The sequence below is a fragment of the Myiozetetes cayanensis genome, unplaced genomic scaffold, assembly GCF_022539395.1.
Source record: "Myiozetetes cayanensis isolate MyiCay16 unplaced genomic scaffold, myiCay2020 scf5-8, whole genome shotgun sequence".
Lineage (NCBI taxonomy): Eukaryota > Metazoa > Chordata > Aves > Passeriformes > Tyrannidae > Myiozetetes > Myiozetetes cayanensis.
In genome coordinates, this window is record NW_026087742.1 from 41,127,718 (window position 1) to 41,144,514 (window position 16,797).

Here is a 16,797-nt window from a genome sequence, read left to right on the forward strand (position 1 = left end):
TGTTCAGAAGAGGGCAAAGAAGGAGTAAATTCAATATTTTATTGTTAAAATAACTCATTTTTTAAGCCAAAAACATGCCTGGCAAAGCACAGTGAATGTAGGACAGAGTCTAATGTATGCTTTGAGCTGTTTTCTTTCTACTCTCCCTCAAGGAATTTTAGTTGACATGAAATATTTTATTATGCTTTCCTGTACTTGTACCTTAACTTAAGATCACTTCAGATTATTTTTAGGGCCTCAGGTGTTTTAAATGAGACATGTCTATTCTCTTAGGTCTTACAAATTAAATTTTTCAGCATTACAATTTTATAGTTCTCCAAGTAATTTTTCACGTGCAAAATAGGTGCTGTAAACAAGGAACCGGATGTTGCAGTGAAATGCTAGTGGGGTATTCAGGGGAAATAGGCACATCTACTCCTCTGCTTCAGCAGGGGCACACTTTGTTACCTACTGTCTGTTCAAAAATGTGGGTAATATGACCTGATGTGTCACCTTTTATATTTACTGTCAGTATCCCTTAGGACATGAATCAAATCTCTGTCTTTACAGGATTTTTTTCCCCTGGGATATTGGGTCAGTACCCCACAAAATTTTTTCCTAAAAATTTCTAAGTTAAGTTTACACTTCTATTTTCACTGATAAATGCCAATCAGAGGAATTTAAGCTAGCCTTAAACATAGCAGCTAGGAAAGGAGCAGAAAGATTTATTCTTCTTTCTTAGTACTTCAGCAGTTTGCGTTATGCAGTTTCTTGAAGTTCAGTTCTGTCCCTAAAAGCAAATTTTAGTAAAGAATTTGTCTTTATATGTGCTGAACATATTAGCCAGTGAAACTAATAAGTCAGGAGGTATATGGACTTTATTTTTTCTTTTAATGTGGGGATCAGACTAGGTTTTCAATATATAGCAACTATAACAGATCTGACAGCTAAAACACTCCTAAATCACAGAAGTGTGATTCTATGTTGTGTTTTCCTTGCACTAACAGTGAGATCCTCATCTGCTGTCTTTGCCTTCTAATGTCTGTTGTAGTATCTCATTATTTCAGACATTTTCAGCCTAAACAATGAATCCTGGAATAAATATATTTACAGAATACTGTTCATTTTTCAAACATGCAAAGGAAGAGGAATGCATTGTTTAAAGCACTAGTACAGTGCTCATTCAAATCTGCCAAATTTGATGGAAATTGGATTAAGGTTTTAATATTCTACAGGCAGTTTTCAGTTGATTTGCCAAAGGCATTTCTTCAAAAACTGCCTGCCATTCCCAGCAATGTGTTGCTTAGCTGTCAAGACCACCCTAGCAATAATGTGGGAAATTTATTTCTTGGTTTTGTTTCTTTATTGCACAAATGGAAATTATAAATGAAGGTTCAATATTACTCTCTGGTTTTAAATTTCGCCTTCTAATGGAATCCTGCTGGTGTGCATTCTTTATGATACTGTGCTGACCTAGAACAGATTGGACCCACAGTGATGTAGGAGGGCAAACAAAATCTTAAATTGATTTTCTAGGGATTCAAAGATATTTCTCTGGAGAGATTTATGCATGGAGGAGCCAATGTGACTGGATTTCAGCTAGTAGATTTCAGCACCCCGATGGTAACTAAGCTGATGCAGCGCTGGAAGAAGCTGGACCAGAGAGAATACCCAGGATCCGAGACCCCACCAAAGGTACCGGCTGATCTGAAGCGCTACCAAAGATATCACTCAAGTGTTCTAATTTCTGATTAACATTGTTGAGTACATGAATGAATATTTAGGCAGAGGAGAAAGCAGTTGATCTTACTATTATTGGCAACTAATCATGCCTATCCTTACATTTGTATGATGGAAACACAAACTGTAGCACATTTTGCTGATGTACTTGAATATCCTTTGTCACTTATTCTCCAACTTCACCCCTTTACCAGCATCACTTAAAGGTCAAATGCTTAACTGACAACTTAATTTCAATAAAATTTACATTCATTAGTCTAATTATCTCAGTTACTGAGAGTGCAGAGCTTTACCAACAGCTGAATCCTTCTATGTATGAGATAGTACTCATAAATTTACTACCTTTACTTTTTCTTATGGAGTTTCCTTTGGAAATTTTCCACCTCAAAGCCTGGTGTAGTAATCACTTTCAGGCATTATTTTAAAGTGAAATGTCATCCCAGTGTTCCTCTATCCTAATCCCTCACAGACTGATAATAAAATATTTATCTCACACATAGTTTTCATGGCAGGCAAATCACAGTATAGTGCTAAATATGACTTCATCAAAATAGTTTTGTTATTATGTGCAAAAGGGTATATCAGACCTAGTTGAAACTCGAGCCCCTTTGTGCTGGGCACTATGCAAAGATAAGCAATTTGTCCTCCCTTGACTGGGAAACTGGTAGGTTGGCAAAGTCTGGAGAAGGCATCGACACGGGTATTACAAAGCATAACTACATAATTCAGTGAAAATTCCAGAAATTTATGTTCTGGAGAAAAAAAAAAGCAAAAACAAGGGTGCTGTGGGCCATGGAGTACAGACATCCCCAGTTACTGGTGACAGGAACAATTCAACTTATAGGACTTCCTGCCACGTGAACAGGATGATGCTATCTTTTTCGGAGAAGTCAGCATAATTAATTTGAATCACATCTGATTCACCTGGGGATAACCAAAATTTGAGATTATAAAGATAAACCATGTCTCAAAGAGCTTGTAGTATGCAAAGGGAAAGGAAAGGAAGGAAATTAGACTTGAATAAGGGTATTTAAATTTTGTAAATTGCAAGGCATATCAGTAGCGGCCCTGGGCATGTGAACTTCTCCTGATGCAGTATGTTTATCAGAGGACCATACTGAGAAAACAACCTTTTTGTTTATGTGGCTTCAGGCTAACATCTGCCAAAGACTTGCTGTACACGTTTCATTTGGCATGGTCTAAACCTAAAGCAGTTACTGTAGTTAATGCAGAAACACAGACCATTCATTCAGTGTATGGTCAGGGAGAGAGCCAACACAGGTTTTCCAATAGGAAGATCCTGCTCTTGATCATTCTTAAGAATTCCAGTAGCCTGGATGTCTGCTCATTAACCATGCATTTTTTCAGTTATATTTTCTCAGTGAGTTACTGTTTCTTTCTTTTTGTTTTGAGTATGTTGGGGGGATGGGGTTGTTGCTTAATGTATAAGACAAAAAAGAAAAAAAAGGAAGATTTTAATATCTCCAGTTTGATTTGTTTCTTTTATGAATTAAGATGCAGATTTTTCTACCCTTAAGAAATAAAGTTTTAAAGCTGCAGCTATTGAAGTGTCCTGAATTTGTCTCTTTGACAAACTTGCTTTTGATTTTGAGGAGAGCTTTTTACTAAATGAAGGTGTAGAAACTGCTGCATAATGAATCAAACTGGAAATATTTTTTTAAAGACATGCCAGTTCTGAAGCAGTGTGTTTGTTCATTTGTTTAGTACACGTCTGCACTGACATATGATGGAGTACTTGTGATGGCTGAAACTTTCCGTAACCTTAGAAGACAGAAAATTGATATTTCAAGGAGAGGAAATGCTGGTGATTGTCTTGCCAACCCTGCAGCCCCATGGGGTCAAGGAATTGATATGGAGAGGACATTAAAACAGGTAAAGGGAGGCTTTATTCTAGTAATCTTTTTGAATATTGGATATTAGTTGAACGCTGCATGACTTGGAAGATAGTACGCACGAGGGTAGTAATGGAGAAGGAAAAATTATTTTTTAGTTGGCATTTGGGAACAGCTTGGGCTGTTCAGGCTGTTCTGGTTTGTAACATGGAATGTAGGCAGAGGGCAACTACTACTATTTGAAACTACTGTTAATTCTTTTAAGATAGTGGGACTTCCTCCACTGAGCTGGTGAGCTCATCTGTTACTGTTGCAAATAACCTGGCTTTACAGATATTTCATTTAAGGAAAAAGATATAGCTACATAATATAATCTTTAAAATATGTTTATCGTCTTCAATAAAAGTAGACTTCTCCCAGGGAAATCACATAGATAGTATTTTTTTTTCTTTAAAGAAGAAATAATTCAGAGTCATTGTTCTCTGATGTCAGGATTTTGAATTCCTGATGAATATGGATGCCTGGATAGTTCCAGATCTCTGTCAAGATGATTTAGCCTTTCCTTTGAATGGGACAGTAAGAAAATAAAAATCCTGCAGTAGAATTTAAATCATTGCAAATGAGCAGGCTCCACTCAGGAGAAACTACTGAGGAGAAGTGACTGCTGACAGAGCTGGCAGCTCTGTGCCTAGAAGCCAAGGTTTCAGCCCTGGAGAAAAATCAGCAGAGATAGAAATGGACAGAGGGAAAGAGTAAGTGATTTAAGTCTACATCCTGACTCTTAGGGAGAGAAAAAAGCATTTTGTATGCTTCACATACTCTTTGCAGACGAATAGATCTGTAACAATTGAGAGAAGCATTAAGTCAGGCTTTGTGTTTGGGCAGATACATGAACCTTCAAATTCCACCAAAGTGGTTTGCATGGCCAGATCCTGATACAATCAAAGCCAGCACCAATATGGCCATGACTTCTTTGGGATGATGACTACAGTTTAGTGTAGTAGTGTAGTGTCATCCTTTGGTGGCTAAGTAAAGTACTGAAAGGAAAAACAGAGTTCTGGTTTCAGCTGAAACACATGGTGGAAAACTCCCACAGTCAATCTTATGGCTTTACATCTGTCCTTCACTCTGATGCTTTGAGAACACTCTTTTTAAGCCCTTTGCATGTCACCCGTCTTCTGTGTTAGTAAGTTGCTTTACTGCGGCTAAGGTTGTTGTCAAGTTTACCTTAATGAGCAATATATGTTCAATTTGGACATTTAATCCACCAGAGCAGGAGCTTAAAGGATACATGGGCTTAGGCAAAACATCCCTTAGGTTTTTTCATATGACGCTGGATACTCTGCAGGAGTGATGAGAATGGTAAAAAATGTAATTCTCTTTAGAACCTGCAGTTGGAAGACATTGAGCTGCACAGCATGAAAAAGGAGGAGGTCCATTGTGTGTCTTTGTTAGCAGTTAGATACTGACATATCTAAGCCTGTTTTAAGCATGGTCTGACAAGAAAAAGGAATATAAAGAGAAGTAGCCAAATTTATTGCTTTATAATACCTGACTGTTCTACACTAGTGTTGTTGTGGTAATCTAAGGACATAGCCAGGATAACTTGCACTGCTCTGTGACATTTGAAATACAGAATATAAGGCTGGATCTTCATGATGCTTTTTCTTCCATTTTTAGGTTCGAATACAAGGATTGACAGGAAATGTTCAGTTTGACCACTATGGTCGCAGAGTCAACTACACCATGGATGTCTTTGAGCTGAAAAACACGGGCCCTCGAAAGGTACGTGCTGACGATGTTTACTATCCTCGTATCGTATATATGAGTTACATATGATGAAATGATTATGCAAACTTCTATTTATGCAGTTTAAAAAGATATAATACATTGAATACATGGAGAATATTTCCGATGAAAGTATTTTTAACCTGCATTTTCTACTAGATGCTATTATTCAATGCAACAAATTGAGAAACACAAAAGCAAGTGTGCATCTTGGAGTGGTGGGATGTCAGTCAGTCAAGCATACTAATGAAAACCAGCTGGATGGCATGTTGCTAGGCAGCTGGGTGATGGAAAATGGTCAGAACTCTGAACACTAGATATTCTTTGTATCTTATTCAAAGATTTCTGTCTTTAAAATTACTGGCATTTTTAAGCAGGTTAATTTCTACATTCTGTGTAAATGTGAATCATAGGCTTTTACTAACATAGGGTTTTTAAGGGTGAAAGGAGAGAATAGGAGAGAGGAGGAAAAGAGAATGCCCTGAATACTTACATTTTCTGAAATTCATTGCAGTATTTAATCCTGCATGCTTGATTCATTGCTTGTAAGCAACTTAGGCAAGTGCACATTAATATATGTCTAAGCAGATTCTCCATGTCTGAATGCTCATTATCACTCAGCCCAATCACTTTGAAAAGATAAGTCTGGGTACTTTGTTGAGCCTTTCTCATCTGTGCTGAAAATTTGTCCATTTGTCATAGAATAAAATAAATAAAAGCAGAAAATGTACTCAGGCTCATGGATTTTATTTCCTTTGGAGTTACCGTGGCCTGTTTTGTTTGTAAGGTCATCAGAACAAGAAGAGGAAGGAGGTGAGAGTGAATAGGAGATTCATGGATGCTTGAGTACAGCCAAAGCAATCAAAATTGAATTAAACAGCCCTCTGCTGTTGGGCCAGAGGTGACAAGTGCAGTAAATACTGCCACAGATGAACTGTGTGTCCCCAGAGACAGTCACCTGCCACAGTGCTGAGGAGGCACAGTGTTAAACTGCAGACCCAGAGCAGAATTATACACTCAGATGAAAAAATTGCCAATATTTCACAATATAGAGCTGTATACCAAAGAAAAGCGTGTGCCAGCGTATAAGGCATATTGGTGCAGTTGTCTTTTGAAAGTATGACAGATGGCTGAATAATAGACTGGGAGAGGGGAGTTTGTCTTCCCTCTCTCTTGGGAAGTCCACTGTCTCCTGCCAGGCAATGTATCTGACCTTGCTACCAGTCCCACCTCCTTCCTGGCTCTGTGCCACACTGTTGGCAGCCAGGAGGATATTTGGGTGGCTGGGATGCATCAAAAGCAAATGGTGAAATATGCCCTTTCCATCCTCTGTTCGCAGTTGTACAGGAGGACAGGCAAGACGCAAAAGATGTGGTTAACTAGGTCACAACTTCTGTAACTAATTAGGGAATTTGCGTGTCAGCAAACTTTTGAAAAGGTTTGATGTTTCAACCTTTGTAACCTAATTTGGTAGATGCGTGTGGCTGGCACCACTGCAGGGATGTCCCCATCCTCTCCTCTTGCTTGCAGTTTAAGGAGAGGGTGGCTTCAAATAGAAGAGCTATGTCTATGATGTTCTAGAAGGCCTAAGGTGCTTTTCTTACCTTTCAGTCATGCCTCTCTACCACTCTTAAGCCATTACCTGTCTTTGTTATAACAGCTTTGACAGATCTGGCTACTCACAAGAACTTATTTCTCATGTATTAGGTAGTGCTTTGTATGTGATCACTGGACCAATTCTGTGGTCCAGCCTGACAAATCCTATATAATATGTGAGAAATGACTATACTTAATTGAACTAAGAGGCCTTCACTTTTAATGTTTTCTTCTCATGTCCTACATAGCGTGACTTATGAGTCACTCAGCAATATCTTTTCAAAACTAGCCTTTCCAGACAGAATAGTGCATGGCTCTAACCTTTAGAAAAGGGATTTGTGTTGCCCACAGCTTTAAATATGTGAACAGATCATTACAAAATGGCACAGCTAGACAGATTTCCATATAGTTTAGTAAAAGGGAAAAATATAGCAAATGCTTTTGTTAGTTTCATTTATGCAGCATTTCTTACTTACTTCTTCTCTGCAGAACAATAACAAAACTTAGTGGTGAGGGGAAGGGTGTGAGGACAAGGATCAAAGAGATGGAATGGAATGGCTCCTGTGACTGGAGTGTTGTAGTCAAGCGATAGACTTTTCATTGATGCCCAGGGACAGGACTAGAGGGAATGAGCACAAACTGAAAGTCAGGAGGTTCCTTCTGAACATTAGGAAATGCTTTTTTTACTCTGAGAGTGACCAAGCACTGGCATAGGCTGTGCAGGGAGGTTGTGAAATCTTCATCTTGGAGATATTCAAAAGCTATCCAGTCACAATCCTGGACAACTGGCTTTAGATTGAACAGTGGAGTTTGAACGAACAACTTCCAGACGTCCCTTCCCATCTCAATCATTGTGTGATTGTGTCATTCACCATTCATCATGTCACCGAAATAACAAAAAAAAAAAAAAGGAAAAGAAAAATTAAACAAAGCATTATCCATTACGTGTATATGCACAAACCAGTCTAAGATTTGGCTTCTAAATTCCAATTTGGGCAAGAGGAAAATTGATTATCAAGATTTTTGAGTATTCTCTTGCCCTTAGCTGTCTTGTGAGCTTCAGCAGGAGCACTTCAGTGGCTGCTGCGAGGTGCACAGGCCTTCAGAAATGACACTATTCAGTCAAATGCCAAACTGTTATGACAAATTTACTTTGAGGCAGATATTTTTGCAATATTGTTTCCTGTGAGACAAATTCAGCCTCCATGTAAGTAGGTGCAACTCCAATGAAGTTCAATTGCAATACTAATAGAATTGGAGGCACTTTAATCGCTGAATTCAATACTGTCCTTTGAGCAGTTTTTTCCTTGTGTATTTGAAGCATTTATAGGAAAGCATACTGTTATTTAGTGCTCTCACAGTGGCTGTGAATCTATGTACTTATACAAGTGTCATGACATATCTTTAATATTTATTCAATAATCTAGTTCCAAAGTTACTTTAGCACAGGTTTGAATTGAACACGTGTGTTCACACCATTGCACATAAGCTAAAGGTCCTTTAAAAAATGCCTGTCATTTCTCAAAAAATACCTTTATCTCTGTCTGAATTTTCATATGGTACTTACTTTTATAACGCAGCACATCATTCATTTTCTGCTTTCCTTCTGAACTTTATAGCTGTGAGGAATTGCACAATGAAGAACAATCATTCACCATCGTAATGAATTCCCGAGACTGCCAGGTTCTGATGTGCCTATTCTGCCTTTAGTTGGTCACAGTTTTTGACAAGAACTTGAAATGTTCAATAATCAGTTGTATCTGTGACTGTATGGTTGTCCGGATGAAAAAGAATATTTGTTAGCAGTGCATCTTACTAGGAAGAAAACCTCCTACTCCACTATATCATCAATGCTGATGTTTCCTGTTAGCTGCAGACACCTAGATTAAGACTTCTGTGCTGTAAGAGCAATCACAAAAAGAAAAGGAAGACCTCAACTAAATATGCCAGAAGTTGTGCATGGGCAGAGTTTGTGCTTCTTTGCTTCACCTATAGAAAAGAAAAGAAATCACTCATGTTCAACCATACAGCTCCAGGGACTGCTAAATTGACTTGCCTCTCCATATTTATTTTTTTTTCAAAAAGGAAATTAGTGAAATAGTAAATGTAAAAATCAAGAGGAAGGCTGACTCTTTAAAGAGTATACAGGATATATATAATGCGTATGAGACTAGGAACCAAAAGCACTCCCTTGTGCTTTTAGACTCTCATATCACATCACTGCCTTGAGCTGAATAAGAGGTTTCTCCTCATCATGGAGGCAAATCCTATGTGATGGTGAATTTTAGTCAGGACTCTACAACAGTGTTAGAAATAATATTGACTGCATAATTGATTTGATCATTTAGCCAGTTTCCATCATACTGAAATCTTTTCAGCCAAGGCACAGAATGTCCTTTGGCAGTTACACTGCCTGGAGCTCTGCCTGTAGCCCGCTTTCCACTAAAACACCCTTTCCTCTTCTAGTAAGACTGACAAGACATTCCTCTCTCCCAACTCTTGGTCTCATGAACTCCTAATTAATCAAGGGAGTGGGGAAGGGGCAGTTGCTTCTGACTGGTCCCCAGGTGCTTCTGAAACTGAGCTGTCTCAGGTTGAGTTGCATCTATTTGACAGGAGCCTTTTAAATCATGTGTCTGTTAAGTCATGCTGGGAAGAAGGATCAGTCTGCCAGTTCGTTAGGTTCCCAGCAACCCGGGGAGTCCCTTTAGGTAGGATTAGAACACTGTTCTACTGATATATTTGTGTTCATGTTGTCCATTTGACATGAAGCTGAGTGCTGTCAGTCCTGGGACAGAGGAACAGCCACTGAGCCATTCGCTGGCAGCCTTGTCAGTGGATGCACAGACAACCATGATCTAGTTGCAGAAAAGACAATGGGAAAGAATGAGAAAAGAGACAGTAGTTTTTTTTCCTCCATGGGAATACAAGAATGACTGATTCAAATCTGACTCTAGAGTAGTTCATCTCCAGCAATAAACAAAAGCAGCTGTTTCACCTAAAGACCGCTCTGGGAAGGGTTGTGGCAGCCTAAATGAAGCCAAGGAGAAAAAAGAAAACTCTCATCATGCTTTAGTAAGAGGAAAAGCAAGCAGTTTTGCAAGAAGGGTGCTTATCTTGAATGAGCTGAGTCACTGTCTGTTGGTGCTGTCTGTCCTATGAGGGTAAAGAAAGCTTAAATAACAGGACTTCTAATGTAGGTACTAAAAGGTCAGTGCCAGCAGTTAGGTGGAAAAAGCCTGGTGTAAATCTCTTGCTTGGAGTTTCCTGAGGGGCCCATGATGGAGCAAGGAATTGAGATTAGCCACGTGGTTGCAAAACTGTCATATAGATGTCTTTTACTCCTCCATCTAAGACCAGAAGATCTGGAGGATTAGTGAATGAAAATATTCTTGTGGAAAGCAAAAATTCATGTATCTCGTTTATGCCCTAGCAAGGCTTCAAATGAATGAAAATGGGATTTAACTTGTGCCTCTGATTGAAGTAAGTAGCTCAGATCTTTCAGGAGCTGCTTAGTGGAGGTGTCATCAGGTCTCTGTGCAGAAGTGGTGCTAAGTGGTATACTCAAAGTGTTAGATATGTACCCCTATATCCAACGTGACAGCACTTACTTTGGCACAAAATCATCTTTAGATCACTCTGTTGTTCTTATAATAATTTATGTTTGTAACTATGCAGAATGTAGACTTTACTGTAAATTATATAAATTTTATTTTTCAGGTTGGTTATTGGAATGACATGGATAAATTAGTTTTGATTCAGCATGAACCTACACTTGGAAATGACACTGCAGCCATTGAGAATAGAACAGTAGTTGTCACTACAATTTTGGTAAGGTGTTTCTTTTTTTAATGCTTATACTGGTGTGTGACACAATCTCATTTCTAATTATGATCTAATTTAGTCTGCCGGTTCCTAGGTTAGTGGGAGGGTGAGAGCCATATATCTTAATTATACTGACTGTCATATCTGCACAGAAGTTTTTTCTGTATTCATTTAATACAATGATTCACTTGAAATCAGGTTTTTGAAATTGAGTTGTGGTAATTTTTTTCTTTTCTTCAGTCTTTTCCATTTTTTACTGAAGTAAGTCTCAGAAATACAAGTTCTTATAACCTCTAATTGATAAATCTTAACTCACAAGACGAAAAGAAAAACCCAAAACATTCAAATGACAGAATAGAACAGAGGGTATAAAACGAGATAACTATGCCAGTGTCCCTTTTTGTCAATAAATTATAAACTCAAAAATTGACATTATCAAGAGCTGAAATTCTAAATTCAGTCAGCCAATCAGAATTGAATTATCTACTTTTAATTGTGAATAAAAACATGAATTTAGTAGATGCATTGGGACAATATGTTTATTCAGCATTGTAGTAGAATTTACATTTTAATAAAATCTAAACAGATTTGTGGTTTGATTTTCCAGGATAATGGTGTTTTTAAAGAGTGGTTGCAAAGGAGAATGCAATTGCTTCATTCACTTACATTTTTAATACACAGTTTTTCAAAAAACCTGTTTCTTACAAATATGTATTTTAAACAAAATATTTAGCAATTTTTCCTTTGAAGTCAGACATGCCCTTTAAAGCTGATGTTTGTCAAAGCTAACTGGCAAAGGGTGACCTTTACATGACCGCTTTTAAGATTTTACATCTCAGTTCACTGCCCTTTTCACCTGCTTCACTTAGACAAGACATGTTAACCCAATGAACTGTGTATCAAATGGGAAGGAATATTCTGAATGTGTTGTCAAGAAATAATTTTTCTAAGCTAATATGGAGTTTAAAATAATCCAAAGGAAAACATCAAGACATTTTCTTACTAAAAATGCAGTTCATTAGCACATTTTCAGCAGTGTGTGTCAGCATTTATACATTAAGTATGTCTTAACAAATCTCCTGTTGAGGGTTATCATTCCAGGACACAAGCCAACCAAGCTACTATACAGGAATTCAGAATGCAACTCCTAATCAAATTGTGTAATTTTTAATTTTATTTTTGCATGGGACATTTTAAATATATGTGTCTTTTTCCTTAAAAAAAAAAAAAAAAAAAAAAAAAAAAAGACTCAGTGATGGAAAAAAAGTATACTTCAGTACAGTCCTCCTCTTTTCAGCCTCTGATGAAGAATCCTATTTTAAGAAATTGATCAAGGAAGAAAAGAGTCCCAAGATGCTGCGAACATTCCTAACTAAGGCTCAAGTATTAACCACCAGTCTAGTAGCATTGAGATTATTTTTCCATATGGATTACTGTTCCTCTGACTGGATGACCAGGCACTGAACCACCAAGAAAAGTTCTGTGACTAATCTGAAATGTGTAGAACAGATGATGTTAACCTTCAACTTTGCCAAGCTGAGAAGAGAACGATGTGAATAACAAGCTTTCAGTCGAAATTTTCCTCTCATACCAATCCTGATATCTTTGACTGAAGCTATCATACATGAATACTGTAATTTCCATAAGTAGCTCCAAGCTTAGGAAAAGCAAGTAAAATATAATAATGAAAAGTAATATAAAATGCTCCTGTTTGCCAGAAAGGAAAACAAGGAAAACAAGAAACCTTTTAAAATGTGTTATCTTACCTGTCCTGTTTGCATTGAAGCATTTTGATGTGCATAATAAATGTTATCTTCAAAAGAACTTTTCCAGCCCCTGTATTGAAAGGACTGGTGGGATTGTTTGCAAAACCAAAAAGCTGAATTAATATTCCAAAGCATGCCCTATGTTTATGCAGCATGTCATTTTTGGATAAATGCAATTAATTGAAAGCAGCACTGCTTCTTGACCAAAAGTGTCCCTTTTCCATGCTTTGAAATCACAGTGCAAGAGAAATATATCAGAATTTGGTTTGAATAAGAATGTATGGTGATTTCTGCCTTATCGTGCCTATCTCCCATCCACTCCCTGGGAGCTGCACACGTGATGCTAAAGGCAGAATAGAACCATGATTCTTACTATTGGTCTGCTAGGGCAATGTATTTAGCATCCACAAGCATATGATCACAAACAAAAAGAAAAGATGCATTTACCTAAAATAACTTTCATGTTGCAAATGCCACAGAGACTTTTTCAGCTCTTTGTTACCCTCTTCCCATTGAAGGGAAGTTGAACCATTGTAGATGACACAATTAATTTAGGTTGCATGCATATTTTCCAACATTAAACTGAAAAGCTTCTGCAAACAGTGCTGTCAGGCTTTTCAGTCTTCAAAGACAGGTGTCATGGCAGCATAGGAAAAGTTTACAAGTTTTCAGCATGGCTCGCTTTAATTTTTGCCTGAAGCCAAATGGCACAAACTGATTTTCCTCCATTTCTTCAGTTTTCACGAGTGTATGCTTACTTTGCTGTAGTGTGGCTGTATAACTATTGCATAAAAAGTGCATTATAATGAATTAGCTCTGCACTCAAATAACTTTTTGCAGTATTTCCTACTTGGCAAAATGTTTTCTTCATTTGCAACATAGTGAGAGCACGTAGAATTTATTTTACATACTGTGTTTAGGCACTCAGCCTATCCCCAGATTAATCATGTGGTGAAGTAGCAGCCCAGAGAGGGAAGGCAGCAAGGGCAGCTGATGTTTTTTACCAGTTGCCATGCTCTTTATAGTTCCTGTTCTGCACATTATGTATGTGATGCCCAGCCTCCTGCACATCTGGAAAGGACAGATTTTCTACCTATGTGCAGAAGCATTCCCTTCAGGATGCGGAGCTGCAACCTCCAAATGCACAGTAGGCTCATTGTATGACCAGAGAAGGGGTACCATTTGCAGCCTTGCTCTAACACTGAGGTAAAGTGAGTGACTTGTCTAGTTAAGAAGAATGATCATTTCTAATTTAGCAAGTTGAGAAATATAGTGACAAGTTTTTAAGGTAGAATATAGGGAAGTAGGCTGGCAACACTAATCCAAACTCTCAAATACGTTTCATGGTAGAGCCAACTCTGTCCTTACTCTGAGATTGCAAAATTTAAAAATCACAACAATCCTTTAGCACCAAAGCTTGATATATATGAGCTGCATCCGCATTGTGGCTTCCAGTTCAATATTTTAATGAGATATCCTTGGTGTTGGCAGATTAAGTTTCAAGGGCAGGATCCAGTTCTCAGCTGAGTAACCCAAATGTAGATGACTTTACAAAGGGTATTGATTCAGTTGTATTCAGTGACATTTAGGATGGTGTAGGATACACAGCCCCATTTACCTATCTGTAGAGGGGCAGCACACAGGACCTGCAGAATGGCACTTTGGGGTCAAATACATTAGGGTATCTCAGATGACAAGTAGCTTTCATGAGAGGACTGAGAACCACCCTCATTGTTTTTACTGATATACTCTTGATATACTCTTTGACTTACCTCAAAAATTCTAATTATAACCTTTTTTTCTCATAATAAAATTATTTTTTCATTAGAAGTTTTATTAATTGAGTTCTTCAGTAGACTGGAGAATAAAAGAAGAGGTTTGTTGCATGACAATAGGACTTCAAACCGAATCCTGGACACTTTATTCAGAAAAAAAAAGGACAAAAATTCACCAAAAAAAACCTTCCATTGACATTTACAGAAATTTCTTTCAGAATAAAGTGTGATAATAAAAGTGTACCAGTCCTGTTCTAAAAAGCAGAAATTTCCTTGCACAGATATTTGTCACTTTTACAAATTATTTTTGCAATGTTTGAAATCAACTTTAGAATAGGAAAACCAAGCATAGATCTGTTTGATATTTGGGTTAGTTACTTTCTCCAGCTTCCCTTATAGTATGAATCATCAGCTGTGAGCATTTTACTGTACACATGAATTTGTGGCAATGTGGTGAAATGATTTGTTTACATCTATAAAGGTAATTGTTGCAGAACATCAAATTGTATTTACAAATGTTAAGTATTGTTATAAAATTGTGAATTATTTAAGTAAAGCTTGCATCATTTCAAATATCTGTTCCGTGCTAGTCATTGATCATTTCAATGTGGACTTTTCCTTGATTCACTGCCCCATAGAATACTATTAAGCAGCTGAAATCTTGCAAATATTGCCATGTTAAACCTCATTCAGCAGTAAGTTAAATGTGTGGTTTACATCAGTAGGTTAAGAGCTTATAGTTCAAAAATGTAGTAAATACAAATATGGTTCGGAGAGATAATCTTTATATTAGACAAGATGCTATAATTGGAAACAGTGAAAAGGTATGCCTACTGTTTTCAGCTATTTCAGCTAATATTTTCTATCTTTAGACTATCATGGCTACACTAACATTACTACTAATTTAGAAAAAGCTATTGCAATAGGTTATACGGAAGAAAGGTCTTTTTTAGTGCCATAGCTAGAAAAGAGCATCAAGATATGGCTGAGTACATGCTATTGATTAATTCAGGTATTTCATGACTTTGCAGCATGACCTTGAAAGTCATCTGTGTAAGTTACTTGCTAGCAATCTAGTAAAGCTTACCTTTCAATGTCCTTTTATTATTATAAAATTTGCACATGTAATTAGTTTGAAACACCCTCAAAGTCTGAAATGTACAGAACCCAAAAGTAGTGCCACTATTTGATTTTTTTTAAAGACAGTCTTTATCAGAAACTCACATTCAGTCCCATCCACATCCCCCCATCAAATTCTGCCTTAAAAATACATATCTCATTATTTGGCAGGTAACGTAGGCACAACAATTACAGAAACTGTTATTTACTCTGTATAAAATAGATAGGAGGGAAAGAACAACATAGTAAGCAAACCATAGTAGGTGTTCCTGTTATCTTTAATTGTATCATTTCACACTGGCAGATCACACTCAATTGCTGCTTCTTTTAAAGCAGTCACAGCAAGAGCTATTATCTTACACTATAAGATAATTGCATTATAAGAAATGTTCTTTGCTGTATTTTGCTCTAAATCAGCATGATCAGTGTGAAAAAAAGTGGATAGGGAGAGAACCATTGTGGTTCCTCCAAGTCACCCAAGTCAGATCCCTGCCAGAACCAGGCCTTCAGAGGCAGATGCACAATGTCTGGGTTTTGGAAGAAGGAGCAGGCTGACCTGGTGTCCTCTGTGCCTGTCTTCTTTGTGTGCATCTCCAGAGTTATTATTTCCTGGTGTGACTCCAGTTGTATGCCTTTTTCTTGGGATTTATGGCTGAATCAGAAGAGCTAGCAGTCACGAACTCTGGTCTTTGGAACACAAAATTGCTTTTGAGGTGCAGTAAGCAAATGTAGCTGAAGCTTACAAGGGGAGCTCAGAAATGCTGGACACTGGACAGACTTGATTGCACTTCTAGCTAGCAGTTGGCTAAATCACAGACAGGAGGCATAGGATTTTTGCTTCTGTTTATTTTAAACCAGTTTTTCTCCATAACAGGTAGAAAGACACTGATTTTGGGGTTTCCTCTCATGGGAAACATGAGGGAGCAATAGCTGATACATGTGGCCAAAATAGTTCCCAAATTCAATATCTAGTGCAAAGAAAGGGCAGGATGCCTTCTCTATGCTTTTCTCCCTATGCTTTTCTTCCCATGAGTGGGAAAAGACACTCATGTAATGACACATATCCTCCCTTGTTAAACACTAATAGAGGTTACAAAATTTCTATTGCTTGCAGCTGATGTTCTTGTAGTTTCAATGAAGCAAACATTGTCATACTACATGTTTATTTTTATTTTTACTTTTTACTAATTTTATCTGTAGGAAAGAAGTGAATAGGGCAGAGTACTCTCAATGTTACTGTCAAAAGACCCAAAATTAGACAAGGCCAGCACAGAGAAAACTTAAGTTACCAGTATTTTGCAATGTAAATTCAAACAAAGGGTGACTTTAGATTAGAAAAAAATGAATTATGTGAAA

General features: G+C 37.5%; 1 protein-coding gene across 11 annotated transcripts in view; it reads left to right on the forward strand.

The window, feature by feature from the left end:
- The window catches only part of GRIA4 (glutamate ionotropic receptor AMPA type subunit 4), a 217,661-nt gene that overhangs the window by 143,525 nt on the left and 57,339 nt on the right, over positions 1-16,797 (forward strand). For 10 of the 11 annotated variants that reach the window (XR_007630986.1, XR_007630985.1, XM_050333055.1 and 7 more), the window contains exons 6-9: positions 1,516-1,674; positions 3,445-3,612; positions 5,253-5,357; positions 10,677-10,787. Coding sequence is in view for 9 of the 11 variants with exons in the window: in XM_050333055.1 (XP_050189012.1) it covers positions 1,516-1,674; positions 3,445-3,612; positions 5,253-5,357; positions 10,677-10,787 (543 nt within the window). In the remaining 2 variants the exon portion in view is untranslated. Of the gene's footprint in view, positions 1-1,515; positions 1,675-3,444; positions 3,613-5,252; positions 5,358-10,676; positions 10,788-12,078; positions 14,898-16,797 lie in introns of those variants that run through there. The other variant, XM_050333061.1, reaches the window with a different exon arrangement.